Source organism: Manacus vitellinus, unplaced genomic scaffold (assembly GCF_001715985.3).
Source record: "Manacus vitellinus isolate BGI_N305 unplaced genomic scaffold, ASM171598v3 scaffold_5_pilon, whole genome shotgun sequence".
Classification (NCBI taxonomy): domain Eukaryota; kingdom Metazoa; phylum Chordata; class Aves; order Passeriformes; family Pipridae; genus Manacus; species Manacus vitellinus.
The window spans coordinates 35,591,748-35,614,052 of NW_021940682.1; the positions used below are offsets into that span (position 1 = coordinate 35,591,748).

General features: G+C 35.5%; 1 protein-coding gene across 1 annotated transcript in view; it reads right to left on the minus strand.

Annotated features, from left to right (window-relative positions):
• Positions 1 to 22,305, minus strand: part of SLC16A7 (solute carrier family 16 member 7) — a 75,801-nt gene that overhangs the window by 11,332 nt on the left and 42,164 nt on the right. The window contains exon 2 of the mRNA XM_018080412.2: positions 19,127 to 19,370. Coding sequence (XP_017935901.1) covers positions 19,127 to 19,340 — 214 coding nt within the window. The 5' untranslated portion in view covers positions 19,341 to 19,370. The remainder of the gene's footprint in view (positions 1 to 19,126; positions 19,371 to 22,305) is intronic.

Consider the following 22,305-nt stretch of genomic DNA (forward strand, 5'->3'; position numbering starts at 1 on the left):
CTCGCATATTTTTTCTTCTTAGCTAAAGGAAGATTAAGCTGTTTATATACTCTAACCCTGCCAGAATCTTGCTATACATTAATGCATATTAATGTACTGAAGCACTGCTGGATCTTGGAATCTACTTTCCCGAAGCCTGAAGTAACAGATGTTAAGTCAGGAGACCCACAAGAATATTTATTCTGATCTCTCCCTTAACACCTACAAACCATCAGCCACAAAAGATTATACACTCTGTAAACCAAATTTAAGATCATTATCATAATATGCTAACACTCTCCCAGCTGTATTTTTGTTTTATATCTTTCCGTTTCAGGCAAATGACCAGGCTGTGAGAAGGAATAAGACAGCAACTATAATAGAATCTAGGACACTTGAATTCTTGCTGCCTTTTCTTTTTCATCAATGTTTTTCTTACCAAAATGAAAAAAGAAATACTTTAGACAGTTCTCCCATAAATAGTCAATACTTTCTCTGAGGGATGAAAAAATGTATAATAACTAGTCAGAATGGTTATAATAGCAGCAATTGGATACAAGCAGTATCAAACTGTCATCATTGTCTTTTACATCCATAATGAGGTCATCTTTGGATCTAATTTATACGTATATTCATTGTAGGAATGAAAGTTTTTTTAGAAGCATATAATCTACGTTTTAGTGTTTAATTTACTTTGCAGAATCATAGAATTTCCTAGGTTGGAAGGGACCTCAAGATGATTAGAAGGATGGAGCACCTCTGCTATGAGGAAAGGCTAAGAGAATTGAGATTGTTTGGCCTAGAAAAGAGAAGGCTTTGGGATGACCTAATTATGGCCTTACAGTACCTGGAAGGAGCCTATAAGAAAGATGGGGAAAAAGTTTTTGCAAGGGCCTGTAGCGATAGGACAAGGGGGAATGGCTTCATACTGAGAGAGAGCAGGTTTAGATTAGATACCAGGAAGAAAATCGTCCTTGTGAGGGTGGTGAGGCACTGGAAAGAGTTGCCCAGAGAAGCTGTGGATGCCCCATCCTGCGAGTGTTCAAGGCCAGGCTGGATGGGGCTTTGAGCAACCTGGTCTAGTGGGAGGTGTCCCTGTCTATGGCAGTGGGGTTGGAACTAGATCAAACAATCATAGAGTCATAGAATGGCACGGGTTGGAAGGGACCTTAAACATCACCTAGCCCATCATGACTCTGAGCCATTGACCACTACCCTCTGGATGTGACTGTCCAACCACTTTCTTATCCATCTAACAGTCCAGTCATCAAGTCCATCTCTCTCCAATTTAGAGAGAAGGATGTTGTAGGGTACCAAGTCAAAGGCTTTACAGAAGTCCAGATAAACTACATCTGTAACCCTTCCCTTGTCCACTGATACGGCCACTCCATAATAGAAGGCCAAATAGTCAGGCAAGCCTTGCCCTTGGCAAAGCCATGTTGGCTGTCTCAAATAACCTCCCTGTCCTTCATGTACCTTAGCACAGCTTCCAGGAGGATCTGTTCCATTTGTCCTAGTATGATTTCTCATTGCTGTAATGCAGTGATATAATTAAAGATCATTCTGTAATTTGTTTCGCATATTGCCAGTGCATTTATGGTTTTTATTTTTACACCTGCATTAATTTTAGTATAGAACTAGAGATGAACTTTCATGATAAAACACTAATTTTTTTAATATATATTGACAATGTCATTACAGTGCTCACAGTGTCATCAAGTCAAAGCAACATGACTCAGTCTGAACAATATGACATTTATTTAAATGGAGTAGCTGAAAGAAGTTGAAAATAAATGCAATATACTATTTCAAATCGCACTAATGCTACATTGTAGATTCCATCCTGTCAAGTGATTGTCATGGTTTGAGATAGCCCCAAAATCCAATCTCCTAGCTCCACTCTCCCTCCCACATCTCAACCTAATGTGACACATTTTCAGACATCTGCTTTGAAAAGTCAATGCAGATATCTTTCCATCCCAGTTCTATTTTTTATTTCTGTTTCCTACAAGCCTGGAAAAACCCAAGGTGCTCCAAGAATTAATATTAGTATCAACTATTTACTAAGATCAGTTGAACTTTCTTTTTCTCTTTCCCTTTTTTTCCTTTTTTTCTTATTTTTTATTTATAAAATATAAAGTCCACTTGCAAAAACTCATTCAACTGCAACGGCTTTAAGCAAATACTTAGTACTGCTATTGGACTGCTATCTCTGGCATTCAGAGGAAAGGCAACTCAAAATTGATTCTGAACATGTTTAAAACCTGTTCATTAAGCTGGAAAAAACCTTCAAAATATGCTGTTTTTCTCAAGCAGGACTAAGTCAAATTACTAAGCATTCCATGACAGTCTTATCTCTAGTTCAAAAACCTTTGGCTAAATTCTTTCAGTACTCTTGGGCAGGCTTTAGAGAAGGCAGACAGAAAAAAATATAAAAATAATATCAATAAATTTGTAAATTTTAAAATGTCATGCACCTATTTTTATGTTAGATTATTTATAATGTTTCTGGGAATGGCAACTTGCATTTCTGACATATCCTATGTGTTTGTGTAACATCAATGAAAGTAACATAGTTCAACAATTGTTGGAAAGCTTTCTCTGTAGTTCCTCTGTGCATTTGGCAGAATTTTTTTTTTGCATTTCATATAACATTTACAACTAGCTGCTCTGATTCCATAAACCTGGATAATATAATAACCTTGACAGAAAGCAAAGAGGAAAAAAATGCTCTTGCAATAAATACCACCAAACAGAAATGGGTTGCTAGACTATGAGTTAGGATAGCTCAGCAGCTGAAAGTACAACCTGCCAGGGAGGATGCAGTTAGTCATTCAACCATCCATCACATTTTGCTCACCACTTCTTAACTACATTTCCTCAGTGTCATTACCCTGAATGCTCACATTCTCACTTGTGTCCTGAAGGAGCCTTGAAGTCTATCAAGTTTTTATCCTTGATCTCTAATGAAGATTAATTTGACCTTCAGCTAGTCCTTAGGACGTTTATATGAAACATAGTAATTCTTCATGGTTCCTCCTCCCAAAAAAGTTACCTTTGATAATTTTGAACTGATGTGTTTAAGTCAGAAAAACATATGTCTGACTGCAGATATAAGCTGTCTTTTTCCTGAAATGTTCAGAAGAAACAAAATGAGCAATCAGTGGTGCTAGAACTTGCTCTAAATGTATTGCTTTTATGGAAGAACTACAGATCTCTGATCTGCCTTGGTATTTTATGTTTGTTTTCCAGTGATACATCAGAGACATGAACCAAGGGTAGTACGTATTTTGATTAAAGCTGTTGTTTAGCTTACAAGTTTTTTTCCTTGTTTGCTAGGGTGTGAATGTGTATGGAATTATGGGCCATGTAATTTAGAAAACATCTTCAAGTTAGCAAATTACTCTATATCTATGAATTTTAAAAAGTTGGAAAAATGCCCTGTTTTTAATCAAGGAGTAGCCAAGCTGATTATTATTTTCATGGATACGTATCAATGCTTTGAATTAATTATGTTTTGCATGCTCTGCTGCAGAATTTTTTTCACGAAAGGCTAAAACACTTGATCACAACGCAGAAGACTTTAAGAGAAATTACGACCTTTCTTTTGAAATGAGCAATATCAAACTTCATCATATTTAATAGGAAATTTGTCTAACTCTATGAGCTGCTGAACACTCAGCAGATTTCAGAAGCATATATGATCACTGACTAAAAAAGCTGTGAATGGGAATCAGATGCAGCAAAATATTTCAGCATTTTTTAACTCTCCTTTTATTCGTTTTCCTGTTACCTTCAGTATTACCGAGTAAAGTGATGCCTGTGCATAGATATTTGCAAAAAGTAGTCTTTCAATCTAGAAAAAGGTGACAAACAAGAAAGAAGAAAGGAGGGAACAAGCTAGTGATGAGATGGAACTAAAGCACCTATAAGAGAGTTGTATATAAATAGACATATTGTAACACCAGGCACAGATCTGCAAGCCTCTGTAATTGAGATAGATGAAAATAGTATCAGCACATGATATTTCATTGCAAATTACCTTCTCAAAAAAATGTTCTTTTCTTCCCAGAAAACCAAAGCAATCAGCTTGTAACTTGAGCATATAGTGTATCAATATAAACATTAGAAAATTCAGTAGCAAATACGAAGTGCTGGGAAGAATGAATGAAATTTTTCTCCAGAATAAAAACCAATTAATTTTAAAGCTTAGTATTTAACAGCAATTAACTCCTCAGGACTTCACAGGCTTGCAGGAATCGAAAACCTCAAAAAATGTGCTGGGGATTTCACTTAAATAATATTACTGTGGAATTCACAACCTGCGCCATTAAAAGTTACTTCTTCAAATGGAAGACCAAACAAGGACTTCCTGACTTTTCTCCCCTAGAAATACAGTAAAGATAATAATATTAATATATAAATATTAATAAATGTAATTACCTATAGCAGTATAGAATATACAAGGTATTAATAATAAATTAAATTTGCACCCCTTTCAGGGATTCAGCAGGAATTTAATGAGGCATAACTCAAATTGCTCATGAAAATGTGTAGTGATTTTCTTTCACAGGTCTCATCTTTGAAGCGTTATCCATTCATCAGTGGCTGCTCCTTCTTTCTCTGTGAATGGTTGCAAGGGAAAGGTTTAGTTCAATTTGGTAATATCTGTGTTTTAGCACATGTATTGAAAGAAGCATCACATTTCTGAAAATATTAAAATAAATCCTAGTATGTCTACTTTCAGGGAACAAAGAGAAATTACTACTAATCAGAAACCTGAGGTTCACTCATAGCTATCCAATATTTCTATCTAATAGTTTTTCTGTCTCAAAAATAATCTTACTAAAAAACTGCTTTACCCAGACATGGAGGCTACATATTCACACAAACACATCCATAAAAATAAAAAAAAAACCAACACTTTTCCTTGTTTGGTTGTTGGACTCCTAATGACAAAAACGAGGGTTTTTTTTCCTGGGATAATAGAAGGTACTTATCCCATTTGTAAGTATTTTTCACCGGAAACCTTCTGAACTAACTCTTTCAGTTCCGAGGAACTTGAAAATTTGTAACTGAACACTTAGTGTTTAGTACTTTGTGCCTTGCCAAAGCAGATTACAATTTTTAGCTATCAAGTTTGTCTTTACATTGCTAAATATGTATGAACTAGACTGCTAAACACGTTCCGTATATTCTGCTCTTACAAAGGGGACACAATTTTCTGCAGATCATAAAACTGAAAAGAAAGAGAGATTACAGTATCTACTGTCACAATTACCATTATAGCAACTTGAAAATAAGGGATATGTTGTTAATATCAGAGATAATTGTTGGGAACTAAAAAAAAAAACAAAACCAAAATAACCCCAACCAAACAAAAAAAGGGCAAAACACCCCCCCCAAAAACCCTACTAAAAAAAACCCAAACAGTTTTTTTTTAAATTCTTCATAGACATTTTCCTTGACTATGTTATTAGATAGTTACAAAGGTTTTCCTTCTTAATTTCTTTCTCTTTGAGGAATGACTGTCTTTTCTGAAAATCCGTGTATACATATGTGAACACAATATTCACAAATGTTCATTACTCACCACTTCCTATTTATTATTCCCTATTCTCATTCACTATTTGTATACCCCTACTTAAAATTATCTCTAGATACTTTTCCTGGAAGCAGAATAATACTTTGTCATTTGGAAGCCTAGCAGAATTGTAGAGAGCAAAAAAGTCACAGAAAATACTTCAGAAGACCTTGCTCAGGCTATTTAGCAGTTCTTATGAATGTTGGGTATATTCTTTGCAACTCAAATCAGTATATTTTTTAGATAATGCATTCACTGTGAAAAATTCAGCCAATTTCAGTTAAGATTAATACTGTCATTTGGATTTCTCTGTCTTCTACAAATTGCCCATCACATTAATGTTCATACAATATCCCATTTTCATCCTGCACATCCTACAGTGTATTTGTTTTCTTCCAGAATAATATTATAACTAACGCAGCTTAGAAATTATTCCTTATATATTGTTACAGGCAATAATATGTAATTTCAGAGAAAGCACAAGATACTTGCTTCTTCCCAGTTGCTCCTTTATCATATTCCTTTCTGGTCTCAATTTTGCACTGTATAATTAAACTTCAAGTTGAAAATACTCAGTCTACTACCCACGATGTATTCACGGACCACTTACTGTGAATTATGGATCATGAGTGGATCATTAAATCTCATCTACATATTTAGAATATATGTGATGAGAGGTATAAATCTAGATGAATTTATAACTTGGAAGCGTCCTGAGAAGTCATCATATTTAGGTCATTGTCAAGAACAAGATTATTTCTGAAGGCATTTAACACATTAGTATCATTAAGCTTAAACTCTGTTTTATAGAAAAAATGCTAAAACATTATTTTATAATTTTAATTATAATTTTATATTTGTACTATCCAATCAAATACATATGGTGGTTTTCACATATGGCTAAATCTTTCTAAGATTTAGAAACTTAAGTGTGGGAATTTCCCAAATTCCCTTACAACCCCAAAATTAGATCATTTATAAAGAACTGTGTAAGGTAAATATTTAATAATATTAATATTTAATCATCATGTCTAGCATGAAGATTTGGGAAGGGCTCTACCCACATTTGCTACAAGCGTGCTGTTGGCTACAAAGACCAATGTGAGATAGACAAGCCCAGTTGCAAAAAGTACAGCAGAAAGACTCCTTAGGTGGTATCAACAAGACACAGTTCTTTTTAACAATATAATAAATGCTGAGGGATTGGGAAGAAAGAGGGAAAGGGGAAGAGGAAGGATCAAGGAGAAGAAAAAGGGTAAAGGAACCAGAAGGGTGAAGGGAATTTATTTATGTTTCAAAGAATATCATATAAAATGGGAACTAAGCATTCTCATTAGTTTTTGGCACCTATTTAGAGTATAAATGCAGACAATGGTAGTATATTAATGGGATAATACCAGACACAGAATTTGCCTTTTCCCAGTATTTTCCAAACTACATTTAGTTTTCAACTAAAACTGAGAATCTTTGTGGAAGTTCATTTGTGAGCTTTTTTCCTGTTTTCAGATAAGTTAAAAAATAGGATGTATTTATATTGAGAAAAATCTGTTAAATTATAGAATGATATGTAAAGTAACATTGTCTTCCAGGTCAAAAAGACTAAAAGCAATATAAACTGTTAAATGGCTAGAAACATGAAGAAAAAAGTCAAAACTAGAATAGTGAACAGCCCAAAGTTATCAAAATATTATACTATTGATCAAAAATAGTAACAAGACTTACGTTATGCTTTCCATTTTTCACTGCATTTTTTATTGCAACTGTGCCTAAAGCAGTAGCCTTTGTAACACCCTTAAAGAAGTGGAAACTTCGCGGACAACTTAGTGAACATGTACAAATTCTGAAAGTGTCCCACAAGTTCAGAGTATAACATCGGGGTCATGAAGATGATTAGAGGGATGGAACTTTTTCTCTATCAGGAAAGGCTGAGAGAGTTGGCATTTTTCAGCCTGGAGAAGAGAAGACTCCAGGGTGACCTTTCAGTACCTGAAGGGAGTCTACATGAAAGATGGAAACAGACTTTTTACAAGGGCATGTAGTTGTACAACAAGGGCTAATGGTTTCACACTGAAAGAGAGTAGGTTTAGATTAGATATTAGGAAGAAAATCTTCCCTGTGAAGATGGTGAGACACTGGCACAGGTTGCCCAGAGAAATAGATGCCCCATCCCCAGAAGTGTTCAAGGCCAGGTCAGATGGGGCTTTGAGCAACCTGGTGTAGTGGAAGGTGTCCCTTCCTCTCTCGGGGGGGTTGGAACTAAATGACCTTTAAGGTCCCTTCTAACCCAAACCGCTCTATGACTCTGAGTCTATGACTTTCCAATTTACTTAAACTTAAGACAACCCACATTTAACTGCTTTTTAAAAATAATAATATTCAGGAAAATATTTACTGATTAATCAATAATTTAAGAGCGATCTCTAATTTCTTCTCTCCTCATTATATTTTCCTTGTTTCTCCCTAGCCTTATACAGCAAAATTCATGTCTCTGAATAACTCTATCCAATCAAATTGAAAGAGAATGGTACCTTTTTTTAATCTATATATCAGAGTAGATGCCAGTTTATCTTTGCCTGTTCCTATATCCAACTCACATACTTTTTTGTCATCAGAGTTGAATTTGCCATTGAACTGTCATTTTTAGATTTCCATCTACAATAGAAAGAGCTTTACTTGACAAGTCTTTCACATTTTCAGATATTCTCTATGTAGAGTCACATGGCATTTATTCTGTGGACTCAACAAAAATTATCATAAATTATGACCCAGTGAGGAGTGAAAGAGTTATGAAAAATTAGTATAAGAAGCCTGGGATTTAAGCAGTGGAAAAGAAATATATTATGAAGGATTTGGGAAAAGGTCTTTATGGCCTTTGTGTTTCGCCTGGACTAGAGAGGAAACAACGTTTATCCTGTTCTCTACGCAGTCCTCTCCCTTGTACCAGCAGAGGATACACCTCCATAGACAAGATCTTCTGAAAATGTGGGGGTGTAGGAAGTCTAGATCAGGTCTGCTTGCATGAACAAGGAATATTTGAGCTCTCCTGCAAAAAGCAACATGAAGTGGTTTGGTAACCTAGTCCCATCTTTTTGCTTGAAGATAGTATTTGTGTGGCTTTTGAACAAGGTGGGGGTTTTTACCTATTGTGTTAAAAAGCAGGTTTACCTGCGTGCTGTTTCTGCCACTGGTAAAAACCTTAATCTCCACCTAGTAATGTCAAGCAGGTTACTTCTAATGATTGTGATGCATCATAAATTCACAATAATAAATTAGTGCCCATTAAAATATAGGCTTCTCATTATTTGTATTACAGATTGTGCCTAAATATCATGCATTCCTAAAGCCACCTTTCATCTGAAGAGTTACGTTGACATTCTTCAGCAAGAACATATTAAAATAATCCAGTGAAACATACCTGCTTCTGCAAGGATTTAAAATCTGTGCCTGTGAGGAGAATATTACTTAGGTTTACTGAGGAAAGGATTACTTTCTTCCTACAGGAAGATCTATGTTTCTTTAGTAAGTGATAATACATCTTACTGGAAAGCAATTGGTTAGAACTTTGACTGATCTAGGCAATATGTATATCTGAACACCTTGTCAGGTAAATTTTTTGTAACATCAAGTGAAATAGTCTGGAAGAAATTCCATGATACAAATTTGTTCTTAATTCCATTTGCCACATCAGCTCTGTTTCTCTGAGCATAGGGTCAAGTGCTTTGCACTCAGGCTACTGTTTACATTTGAGTAAGTAAATATAAAGTGCTTCTAAATCACAATGGCAAATGTTACCTTGCACACTTTTTGCACAGGTATAAACTATGGTGCTGTGTGAAAGACAAGAGAACTACTCCCATATGTATTATGTGACATGCTATTTGATTTTTAAGGAACAATACAGAAAATTAAAACTAGCACTGCATGAACCAATTTTGTGGGTTTTATTCCCAAGCTGAAATAAAAATTTCAAGTCTCAGAATTTTCAGTTAAATTAAAACTCTTCAAAAAAGTCAATCTGGAATATCTCAAACATCTTCTGCCATACAAATAAACAAATTAGAAATATAACTATGTGGCATTACCGTAAACTAATTCTTCCTCTTGGCTTGTCAAAATACTTATAAACATTTTGTTTAAGGCTATTAGGTACCATATTGCATTTTGTAACCAAAGCATCTTGGAAAAATTGCAGCTCTACAGTTTTTTATTATAGTATTTTGCTGGACTGTGTTGTTCATTATTGTAAATGCAGTCACCTAACGCACGTTGAACCTTATTCTGAGATGAATTGCCACATCACATTCTAGGAGGTGTAGTCCTTCTGCAAGTCTAGTCCACAGAAGACAGTGGTTTCTGGTTTGGTTTTGTTGTGTCTTTTTTTAGATTTGCTATACCTTTCTATGACAATAAAAACGTGTTAAGCCAATGTGATTATTCATGTAAGGGGCCACAAGCCTCTTACAACCACCTCTAATATTGATTATATTCTCTTCTCATGTGAGAATCATACAATTCCAGGTCACACCTGAAAGTGTTTCATTACAGAGTCTGTTGTTTCAATGAAAAATCGGAACAATCCTTACAGTCACAGTGCCTGATTCTCCACTCCTCAGTGCACTTTGGGGCACTGAGACTCTATGGAATCCAATAAATTAAAATTAAAGTTAGGGGACTCATATTTAAGGTCAAATTGTACCGTGTCCTTAGATTTTTATTTTCTGTTTATGAAGCAGAGATAAGCTTACTAACAAAGAAGTCAAAAGTTTAATCAAATGAGTACTTCAATAAATTGAATACCATTAGTTTTGCTTAACTGTTGTAAATCTTCAAAGCTCGTATCCGATTTTTTTTTATATTTTGGGAAAAATACATGAATCATTTATGGATCATGTCTTTTTAAGGTGAATATAAATAAAAACGAGATTTTAATGAGTGCCTCTGGGAGCACTTAAGTCATTGAAAGTACACTGTCAAGAGATCTTGATGTTACAAACACCTAAGGATAAACATATTTGCATAAATATATAAACGTTTATATGTTGACTTTAGGTAAGGGAAAAATTTTAATTTAATTTTGAACCTTATAAGATCACTAAGGTATTCAAAATTAAGCATTTATTGCAGGATTAGCACCAGTGCCCATACTTGGAATGCAGTCCCAGGCAGTTATTTTACAAGTCTCTGATAAGAGCATAACATCATCAGTGAAAATGTTCATTCTCTCCTGTTTTAAAACCTTAAGTTCCTTAATTAAATGTTTCATGGTAACAGATACGGAGTTTTGGTTTCTTATGGACTGAATAGTTCCTGAAAAGACAGTCCAGAAGTAAAACCACTTGCACTTTATTTACTTGTTATTCTGGAAATTACAACTATTCTGATGAGGCAAGTAACAGCAGATTCAGCAATTTAATTAAACACACTTAAAGCTTAGAAATGCCACAATGAGGGGGGATTTATTCTGCCATTTGAGTATATGATAATAATTCAAGCAATTTAGAACAGAACTCCTCTAGAAGCTCTTCTGAGTGAAATTTTTCTTCCAAGGACCTAAGATTACTCCTCCTTCTAAGGTAGGCCAAATAAGACAGCTGCCGCCTTCTCTTGTGCCAGTCCTATCCAGAAAGCCATTGCAGAAGTCCTGTAAATCTGGAAGCAACATGTGTAGGACAGAAAAGCTCATCCTTTCCAAAGGACTAAAAATTTCAGTCAAATAAGTTCTGTTCCAGGAAAAGGAAAGGATTCCTCCATAGGAGAGCAGTGAGTAAGGTTTGTATCATGACAAAATTGGTGCTGCAAGCTTGTACTGATAGAGAAGTATTTGGGGATCTTGTTATAAAAGAGATGGAACTATATTCAACTTTCAAATCATTGAAAGAATAGAAGAAAATACAACAGATCCATAGATTTCTATCAGCTTAAAATCGGCTACAATGAATGTAAACCTGGCCAACTATTAGACAAACCAGTTATTCTCCCAGTTGTGTTTTTTTCTTAGCTGGTGAAGGAAGAAAAGGAATTGTGAGTATGAGGAAAGTCATTTCAAGATGAGAGAAGATTTACTAGTAATCTTAAAATAACCAAATATTTTTAATAGTATTAAAAGTAGCACAACTGAGTCAGTGTCACTGAAACATGGGAGAATTATAACCCATGCAACATACAAGAAGTTTAAAGACATAACAAGCTGAAAATCACTAACCATGGGTGCATGTCTCTAACAAGAAAATTCTTATATTTTAAGGTCTCTAGGTAGCAAAATATAATGTATTAGTATAGGGCAACAATCATGTAAGGTGTCATCATCTCAGATGTGTGCAAATGGACATTAGAACTTTTCCTCTGGATTCCTTTAGCACTCGAAAGACAGAGAAGTCTTTCAAACATGATTCATTTGATCTGTTTTGGACATTTAACTTAGGAAGGGATGAATTAGAAATTCCCATTTTTACTGACTGACAACAGAAGATGTCTAGACAACTGAATCAGAGTAGGTGCTTATGCTGAGGAAGACTAAACACATAAATCCTCTTCATATAATCTCCAGCTACTATTGCTAAAAAGCTGTACTAATACCACTAATTCCTTCTAAGTTTTCTAAAAGTTAAAGCACTTAATGGCAACTGTTTCAAAGCATTACACATAGAAAAGCAAACAGGGCACAAGTTCCTGTCATCAGTGGGAAAGTGTTACAAGAAGTGTTTGAACTGTATGAGGAAATCAATGTCTTATTTCACAGTACAATCTCCTGTTTTAATCACATTCTTTCATTTGGATGTCTAGTCATAGTAGATATTCACCCAAACAAAAACCAGGTAGAACTGCAGTGAAAATACTTAACTGTTTCTTGACAATGAAAAAAACACATACCAAAATTTGTGGAAAAGAAAGTTAAGTTTTTCTTTTGCTTGTATGCACCACCAAAACATACATTAGCTAGTAAAGCCGCATTTGTCTGTGCTCTTTGACAATGCAGAATCTTAACAGAATTACACTCTTAGAAGAAAAGGTTCTGACTCTTCAAAAACTCTTCATGTGGTATATACATTGAAATACATGTCATTTGATCTCTGCAAAAATCTTCAAAATCAGTTAATCAGTTAAAAGAATGTTTAACATAGTCATAAAAGACATTCTAAAATCACCTAATTCTTTGATTTCTGTTGTTCCTCTGCCATCAGCATAAACCTGTCACTAAGTCCCTGGCCCACTTACCTCTGTTAATGACTACAGAACTACATATCTTTATGAATCACAGTCTCAGCTGTTGCCATTTGATACTGGCTTAGAATACCTTCTAAACATATCAGTACAGCTTTGTTTCCCCTGAATATACCCTTCAAAATAAACAAGGGAATAGTTCTTAGACATTCCAAAACAATGGACCACTGAAATTCTATAATAAGTTCTTTGTAAAGTGCTGGGTTTATTATTTCATTTGAAGTGCTGGGTGACTACAATGGTATACACAGACTTTTCCTTCCCCGCAGTTCTTCTCTGGTATCTGCTTAAATATCTCATGATTCCCAGTTGCACTACACTATTGTTTCATTACCTTTGAATTGCCCGACACACATTATGAACACAATCATTGTATGATCCAGTGGAAAACTATATGGGAACTCATCCAACATTAGTAGTGCACACAAAATAAGCATTCTTTCGTCTAAGTTTTACAAGCCCAATGAACATATCAAAGGCGTAAGTTTGTCCCTTGATACCTTTCTTAAACAAACCGAAAGTTTTAGCCCCTTAGATGCACATTATTTATTATTGTTAGACTTTGACCTATTACTTGAAACTCAGAGGGAGATAAAAAAGAATAATTTTTGCAAATAAAAAAATCTGTCAAAATTGGTTACTTACAGAAAGCCTTACAAAGGAAAAGAGTGATTAATTATTGTTTATTATGTAATCCACATTGCCTACTTGTTGTAAATGAGACCTGTTTTAGTAAAGAGCTCAAGTTAATTAAATATTTCTATAGAATCATAGAATCATAGAATCGTTAAGGTTGGAAAAGACCTCTAAGATCATCGAATACAACCACTAACTAAGCACCACTGTGTTCACCACTAAACCACGTCCCCCAAGTCATTATATGCATCAAACCATTACTAATAACCTATGGTTGGAATACCAAGAGAGGTTGGTAGAAGCACAGTGGGAACTCTATGTCATATAATGTCTTTCTGACAATTACTCAAAATTAATATAAGCATACAATAAAAGACAAAAAACCCCTTATTTCTCTCAGTGTAAACATGTCTTTAACTTTGAGACTGGCTTCCTGAGTATGTCTCAGTAGATTCCAGCAAAACCTGTGTTTCATGAAAACTTGACAAAATTGGATCCCCAAAAGGCACTGGATATTTAGCAATTAGATCTTATCTGTTCAGCCAAATGTAACAAGTCATAGACTGAAAAACCAGCTTGTGCCTGTACATAGGATAACAAATCTGTTGGAAAAAAACCGTTTAAAACCATCTACAACAGATCTGTTTGTTTTTTTTTTTCATTTTTCTTACCCTGATCATTTTAGAGAGTGTTTTCTAAACATCCAGGAAGGTGTCTGTTTAAAACAGCCATTGCTACTGCAGAACACTGCCCTACAAGGTCCAGTTTTACTGAAACTCAAAGCCTTTCAAGAAATATAAGACCTGTCTGTATTACCCTTCAGAAGCTTTAGCATTCAGATCTTATTTTTTAAAAACTGAACTAATATAAATTTATAATATTTTTGTTAGTCTTGGTACCTCTTTTTTGTACTCATCTCCATTTGCTAGTAAGTTTCAAAATGCTCTATTCTTGCGAAACCTCATTATGACTCCTTTTTCTTTATCTGTGAGTCTGAAATTAACTTGACATCAATGTTTTGCATATATTTTAGGCTAAATGTGAAGTATTCCCTTAAACCCATGAGGCATTCAGAAAGTTGGTAAGTTCTGCTTTCAAGGACACTCTAAAGGAGGTTATTAAAATTCAACACTTTGCATATTCTGATGGGGAAAAACATTTGTCTGACAACAAAGGAGATAAGTTGATTCAAGAAAGCTTCTCAATCTCCTTATCCATGGCCACTGAATTCCTCTTGCCAGTATTTGTAAAACCAAAATTAGAAAACGTTACCAGGGAGGAAGAAAAGTGTAGGAAACCAGGTCCTGTCCAAAAGTAAAAATCCATAACCATCTGTTGTTTGTGTTACATGGATTTCACAACTGTCATCTCCACTGTGCGCACCATTTCATCTTCGCAGCAATATCACCAAAACACCCACTGAGACAAAATCACAAATATTTTGAACATACCATATGATATGTTATTTTACAAATTAACATTTGACAAAGTCAAAGTGAGGACTTGCCTATAGGTTGCTTTTGTGCTGTCACATGAAAAAATCCTTTAAGGGTTTGCTACTGCTTGGAAATACTTCAAACTTGAGTAACTTAAGCAATACAGAAGAAAGAAAAATGATTCAATTTTTAATTATAAATGTATTTTGAAAAATTGTAATGCCTACTACATACACTTAGCATCTTTCTTCAAAAGGGGTCTAAAGATGTTTTTTAAATTATTTACTTAGAAATATCATCCAGAATTTAAATGAATCTTTTTTGTTTTCTGAACTTTAGACCAGCAAAACTGTCCCACATTTCACAGCTCAGTATGGCTTGAAGAATTTATCAGCTCTCAAGCTGATCTTAACCCAGTGTCATACCCAAAAAGTTCTTTTTGGGGAAAAAACCGCAACCAAACAAAAGAAACAAAACCCCCAAACTTGGGAGTTGTCCTTGGAAATTGTCCTTGAAAAAATGTCAGAAAAAGAGTTAAAGCCTAGTGAGTAAACAAACTGCTTTTTCCCTGAGGAAATCTAAAACTCAAGGTCAGCTCTGTCTGAAATCACCAGACTTGTCACATGGCTTTCATAGCTGCCACTATGGCTCCCATCAAATCCACACTGAAAACAATGAAAACATTTTTACTGGAAACAGATAGAGCTCTGATAAGAGGCTCCCTAATCACCTTTGGCTGTTAATGCTGCACAAAGTGAGAGGTAAAGTTTTGAAAAAGAGAAGAATGAACAAAGAAAATTTGAGGTCAAATGTATTTATCTTTTTCTTTAGTTCCTTGATGTTTGCATGTGTTAGAGCAGAAATATGGCTCTATAAGTATATGGATACATATATAGTTCATATATATGTGAATACATACATAGACATGCATTTTATAAACGTATGTGCTTGCACACATACAGAAATACAGCCTGACCTGTCAGTATAACTCAACTAATTCCATTTTATCCCAGCTTCTGTCCTCCAGTAACAAAAGTCTGGTGGTCTCAATCTCAGTCCCTTGGGTATAGGAATCCATCACAAAACCATCACCCTTAATTTAATGCAATTGACAGTCTCTGCTCAAGAGAGGCAGAAGAAGGAGTTACCATGGAGACTGAACTACTGCTCTTCTCCAGAGGATGCTTTTATCAAGCACGGGCTGAACAGTAGAGGATGTGCAACCTTGAGGTTTGTAACCTTGATCATATCACATCTTGCTTTTTGGGATGGCTTTTTAGTAAACTCTAAAAAAGATTCAGGAGATGGGTTTGAGGGGTGGGGGAAGGAGGAAGAGAGAGCTTTAAGAAAACAAACAAACCAACCCCTCAAAACACAACAAAAACCAGGATGTAGGTGCATATTGTGCCAGACTGAGAGGGAAAAGGAGTTTCATATCAATTTGATTTATCAGAATTGTCACCTCTGCCTAGTGCTTTCCTAACAGGGTGAATGCTGTGCTTGACCTATTTGCTGGAATTAACCAGAACTGCAGGAGACCATATGGATTGCCAGATGGTCTGCTATAATTTAATGCCATTTATTCTAAGCATGAAGTAAGTGATAAACATAATTAACATTCTTTTAGCTCCTTACTGGATGCCTTTTATTGGTTTCTTTTTTTTTTTCTCAGGCATCGAAAGGTAAGTTAATATTTTGTTGCTGAAACACAGATGCCAGCTAATTACTGCAAGAGGCTGCAGCCTCTAAAGCAAAAAGTGTCTGCACAGACTCTAACTTGTTCATTGACCCCAGTGGGGTGATTAATAGGTTGAATGCTAAGCTCTAATGAGGATGGCAGATCTTAGATGTTTTCAGGTTACCTTAATTAGTAGTATGATGAACAGTGTTCATTGCAGATGTACGTATCACACTTCACAGTAAACAATATACCTTGTACTCATGGCCTGAACAAGTATTTCACATTGCAGCACATCAAATATGAAGGAAGAATCAAACCACTTTCAGACAATAAAAACAATGAAGTGACTTCCTTCAGAAATGTTTTTCCTGATAGCTATTTCATATTCTGCCAGTGATTGTCTAAATGGCCTATTTTTTAGGAAGTAGTCCTAGAGAAGGTATGGCTTCAAAGAGTGTTTATATCAGGCAGGGTCGTCATTTTCAGCATTTTAAAATCACGAGTCCGTAACTAGATGTCCAAACAACTTTGCCTACTGTTCCTGTGCTGATAATCTTCATACTGACTGGGGTAGGTGTTATCAGAATGAATAGCAAATAATTTTGTAATTTTTAATGTCGATGTAGAGATGAAGTTAGTATGCTGGTACTCAGAACAGTAAAAGAAGTATTAAAAAAAAAGGCAGGAGTACTAAATCCTTTGTATTTTATATAAAAAGTTGTGCACATTGAAACTCACAGATAAAAATGACCACAGCTGAATGTCCTGAGATTTGCATCTGTACTGTTAATAAAACCTGGGTGAACTTTGACCCGACAGAAACAGCATAAATTAAATGCTATTCAAAGAACATAACAAAACAGCACCTGCGCTGTAAAGCAAACCTGCTTCACATGATTAAAAGAGCCCAGGTCAGCAAGTCACAGTATAGCAAAAGAAGAAAAAAACTCCAGCCTTTCAACACTTGTTTTTCCCCAATTCCAGATGAGTTCAGCACTTGTTCAGGGGCCTCCACAGTTACAAGTTACAGTCTACAGTGCACATGCTGATGCACCCTTAAGAAACAGATACTTTAAAGGGGACCTGATGTGATGGGACATACCTGGTCTTTTACTTCAGTCTTATTTGTACTGAGTTACTTCTTCACCTGGTGAATCACTTGCCTATTGTTGCCAGTCCTATAAAATCCTTTATATTTCTCTACTAGTATATGAATAACTTATGATTCTCTACTAGTATATGAATAAAAATACATCAAAATATCTGAACAGGAAGCTTTTGTTGATATTGATTCCTCTTGTCAAGATGTGTCTCTGTGACTGCCAGCATTTGAGAAAAGATCCATTTTTCCATCCCATCAACTGAAAAATACTTACCTGAGGTGCTTAAGCTAATGCTATGCTGGCTTCAGCTTCAATATTATAGTTAGAGGGGAAAAAGAGGTACTTAGAGAGAGCAACTCAGGTAGCCTGAATTCCTCTCTGTAGGAACGTTCCTCCCTTCCCTGACTGCTAAATGAGTTGGGGCCATTCATGTGTCAAAACTTAGGTAGGCTGAAATCAGTGATAAAAATTACCATGCTATGAGGCTTCATGCACCCTTCAACAGATCATTTGTAGGACCTGCTGTTACACAGATATCAGTTCTGAAAAATACTGGAGTATGCTCTTCAGTGATTAAAGAGTTTCAATCTCAATATGCTATTGGGACAATGTTTTCAGTTTCTATGTATATAGATTTATACATATACACACATTTATAAATCTATGCATTTAATTGCTCCATCATTGCAAATAGTCTGAGATGTTTCAGGTGGTTACCTTACAACATCAAAAGAAAGGGAAATACCAGATCTATTGCCTGAATTAATCTCTTATTCAGACCTCTGAACTGCCCGAATAAGTGTTTTGCCTAAGCAGCAGCTAGCTCTCAAAAATACTTAAAAAAGAAAAAAATTCTGAAAAAATGAAAAAACCAAGCAGAATTTAACAAGTTAGTCTTTGGGGCTGATAGACACAAAACCTGTCAAAGCAGGTTTGACAATTCTTAAACATAGCTTTATACTTTAAAATTCTTTTTCATCTGTCTTGTTCTTTATTTGTTTATTCACAATAAAAAAGATATCAGCGAATTTATGTTCACTGTTCAGTCCCAAAAATAAGATTGTCTGCATCTTAGCTGTCATAGATGGCTTGTTTAAAACATCAGTCTTGGCCTAAGTGGAAAGTAGGATTTTAGGACAAATAAGGACAAGATGTAAAATCCCTGACTACACAGGAATACCTGTGCCTGAATAATGAAAACTATAAAAATAAATTTCTATGATTAAGCTCCATCATCAGACATACTGAGAGATCTCACCAAGGCAGTGAAAACTGATTAAATGTACCCCCAGACCCAGATGAAGTTACTTGGGCATTGATTTGTTGGAAAAATGATTCTCTCAGAAATTGTGAATTTAGGAAAAAATTGCAAAATAGAGTTAGGTAGAGGATCAAAGAAAAGGCCCTAAGGGGAAAAAACGCTTTAAGAGCACACGAAAAAACCCCAAACAAACAATGGTATTTACAAATTTCACAAATCTCTTACCTCCTGCATACATGACAGCCAACATTATCGATGATATCCAAGCTATCTCACTATAAGATGTGTGGAAGATTTCTTGTATTTCTTTGAAGAACACCGTGATGGCTTTGGGGAATGCATAGGAAAATCCAATGGAAATAAAAGCCCCAAAGACCACAACCCATCCCCAGCCTCCATCAGGAGGCGGGTAATCTGGCGCTCCTGTTGCTGGTGGCATTTTTTGGTCTCTATCTCTTCGCCAACTAGGCTGGAAAAGAAGAAAAGAAACAGGGGTTTAGTTTTCCCTCTTTTCCATATCAAACTATAGTATTCAATCATCATCTGCAGGGATTATAATGAGTCCTCAGAGCAAAGACCAATTTCCAACTTTCATGGAATCACAGAACGCAAGTACCTGTTTTTAGAAGCAAAACCTGTTCTGCAAAAAGGCTTTTGGCAAGAATATTTCCAATAGCCTATTCAACATGTGGCAACTGTTACAAATCACTGATCTCAGTCACTAAAGCTGCATTTGCAATTATTCACTTATTGGAAAGTGATAAGTTTGTGTGGGCTAATTTACATAGTTCTACCATCTACAGTATGGATGGGAAACAATGGAAAAAAGTTACATTAAATTATAACTAAATGTCATTGTGTTAGCAAGATTTATTGGTACCACAGCAAAATCATCAGCAACAGCAGAAAGGAACGAACTGCAAACAACTGAACAGCAAGTTCTAAGCAGAGATTTAAAATTCCCTGTGTACCCATAAGTAAATACAAAATATTAAAATTCCATTTTGTACTTCTGTTTTTCAAGATTTTCATCTTCATATTAGTTATGTTGATATTATTTGCAGGATCAAAGTGGAGTTTGATGGAGTTAATTTTGCTGTTTCCACATGTCAGAAGACATCAGGAAACCTTTCCCTAATAAACCTCACAAGCTTTCCACAGCTATTCTCTACCTTAGAATTGACCACAGAGATGCCAACAGAGCCATATCTTATAGAGGTTCTGAGACGTGTAACCAATGCATTCAGGCAGCTCAAGAAATCATAGATAATCCACATAAAACTCATAAGGCCTGAAATAAATGTCACCCTATTAATGTCATCTTCATATCTAAAACCTTAAGTTTTCTACATTCTGCATTTCCTTTAGGAAACATGTTTAGAAAACATGTAGCAGTGATAATCCATTTTTTAATTCTGAGATTTTTCCACTATCAAATCTCTTTATTATTAAACACAGTCCTGGAGTACACTGTGTTTTCTTCTGTGTAATCCAGCCTACACAGACAGTATGAACTGCAAATTCCTCCTTCCTCTCTGTTTCTTTCTCAGGCATTTAGATAATTTATTATTCTTCACTGGTCTCCTGCTGTACCAGTATCGAAAGCTGTGGATGATAACAGTGTTTAAGTTGCTGTTATGCTTATGATTACCAGTAAGTCTCTACGTGATTTCTTCTGTGCCACTTACAGCATATTCCAATTTCTCGCAGTAAACTGCATTAGCAGTGGGAGTGATATGATTACCTTAACAAAAACTGAAAAACTAGCTGCGTCACCTTATATTAATCTCTTAGGATAGTGCCTGGAGTATTTCAGGCTAAATGCCATGTAGTATATGCCACAAAACAAGCAAAGTGTTGCTTTTAAGATTACCTATCACTAGGTGATAGAAACCCAGTGTACTTCTGATTCTCCACTTTACTTAAGCGACTGTAGATATCAGCTACAATCTGATGTAGCTGGCAGACCTTTTGGGGAAAGCTAAATCAAGGACTAAAACATCTGGTTTTTATTAAAGATAAAAAAAGCCCAGGTAGTTTGATTTCTGTACCATATAACTGAGATTTGCTGCTGGCAGCAATAGGTATCTATTTCTCTGTACACAGAACACATAAATCTTTTTATGCGCTTGTCCAGAAAGAACCTCTGTTTCTGCTTATCCTAGTTACAGCTTAATGTTAGTTCACCAACACACATCAGAGAGGAAAACCCGGGCCTGCCACCAGGAAAAGTTGGAGAAGTAGAAACAATTCTGGTTGCTAAGACTTAACTTTGGCAAAGCAGTTAAACACTAGTTTGTTTTTGCTAATCAGGACACATAGAAGGAAGAGTATCTCAGAAAGCCTACTATAATTTAGAGCACACATAATAATGATTGATTGCATTCAAAAGCACAAACCTCAAACTGGTATGAAAAGCAGAACTGTTTTTAAGTGACAGTAAACAACAAGACTGCTATCTATCCCAGAAAGCAGTTGTTCTGCTCATCTGAGAAAACTTTTGGTTATTTCATGAAAAAAAGTTCAACTATTGTTTTCTACACTTCAAAGGCTTGAGTATATTTGTTTTCATATTTACTATTCAGATGTCAACACTTCTATTGCTATTACAAATTTTTGTAATGGCACACAACATCAACACATTGCTCTTCACAAAAATGGAAAGGATTTATCAATTTATTAAGGAAGCACTCCTTCTCCTAAAAATAATATACAACCACTTTGAAAAATCACAGCCACCATATCAGTCAGAAAAATGTTGGAGGTTCCTGAATGTCACTAAAGAATCAATGCTTTGGTTGGTTCACTATGCCCCTTAGGGCATAAGAACAGGCTCTGACAGTTCAGTGCTTTCCTCCCTTCGAATGCTTCACAGTAAATTAAGAAGGCATTAAGGAGCCAAGCAAAGGGGCATTGGCTGCTCCTGTTCCTCAGCCTAGAGGCTAACTGTTTCAAAGCCCACTGAAATGGCTCTGCCTGCCAACCTGCACCGGGCATTACGCTGTCACGAAGAAGAGCCTGGATCATTGTATCTCACACCTCCTGTTTATTCCACAAAGTAGAGTTAATAATAGCTTCCCTGATATTCCTTTATGATCGTCCTGGCCAATTTTAGCTCCAGTTAATAAAAGGTGAACAGGAAAAAAATTATGTTTGCAGCCAGAGGGAAAAAAGTATTCATTTTGTCAGAAACATCAAATCTCAAACATTCCATACCTGCTCAGGAGCTAAAGCTATATTCTGTCGTAAAATCTGCACTTAATATCCCTGAAACTGAATCCTTCCTGAAGAAGTCTAGTCCATTAATATACCTAGCTCTAACCTAAGCCTAACTAGTAAGATTTGAGTAGTATAGGTAGTATTCAGAAAAGTGCAAAATCCATCACCAACCAAATCAAAACAGG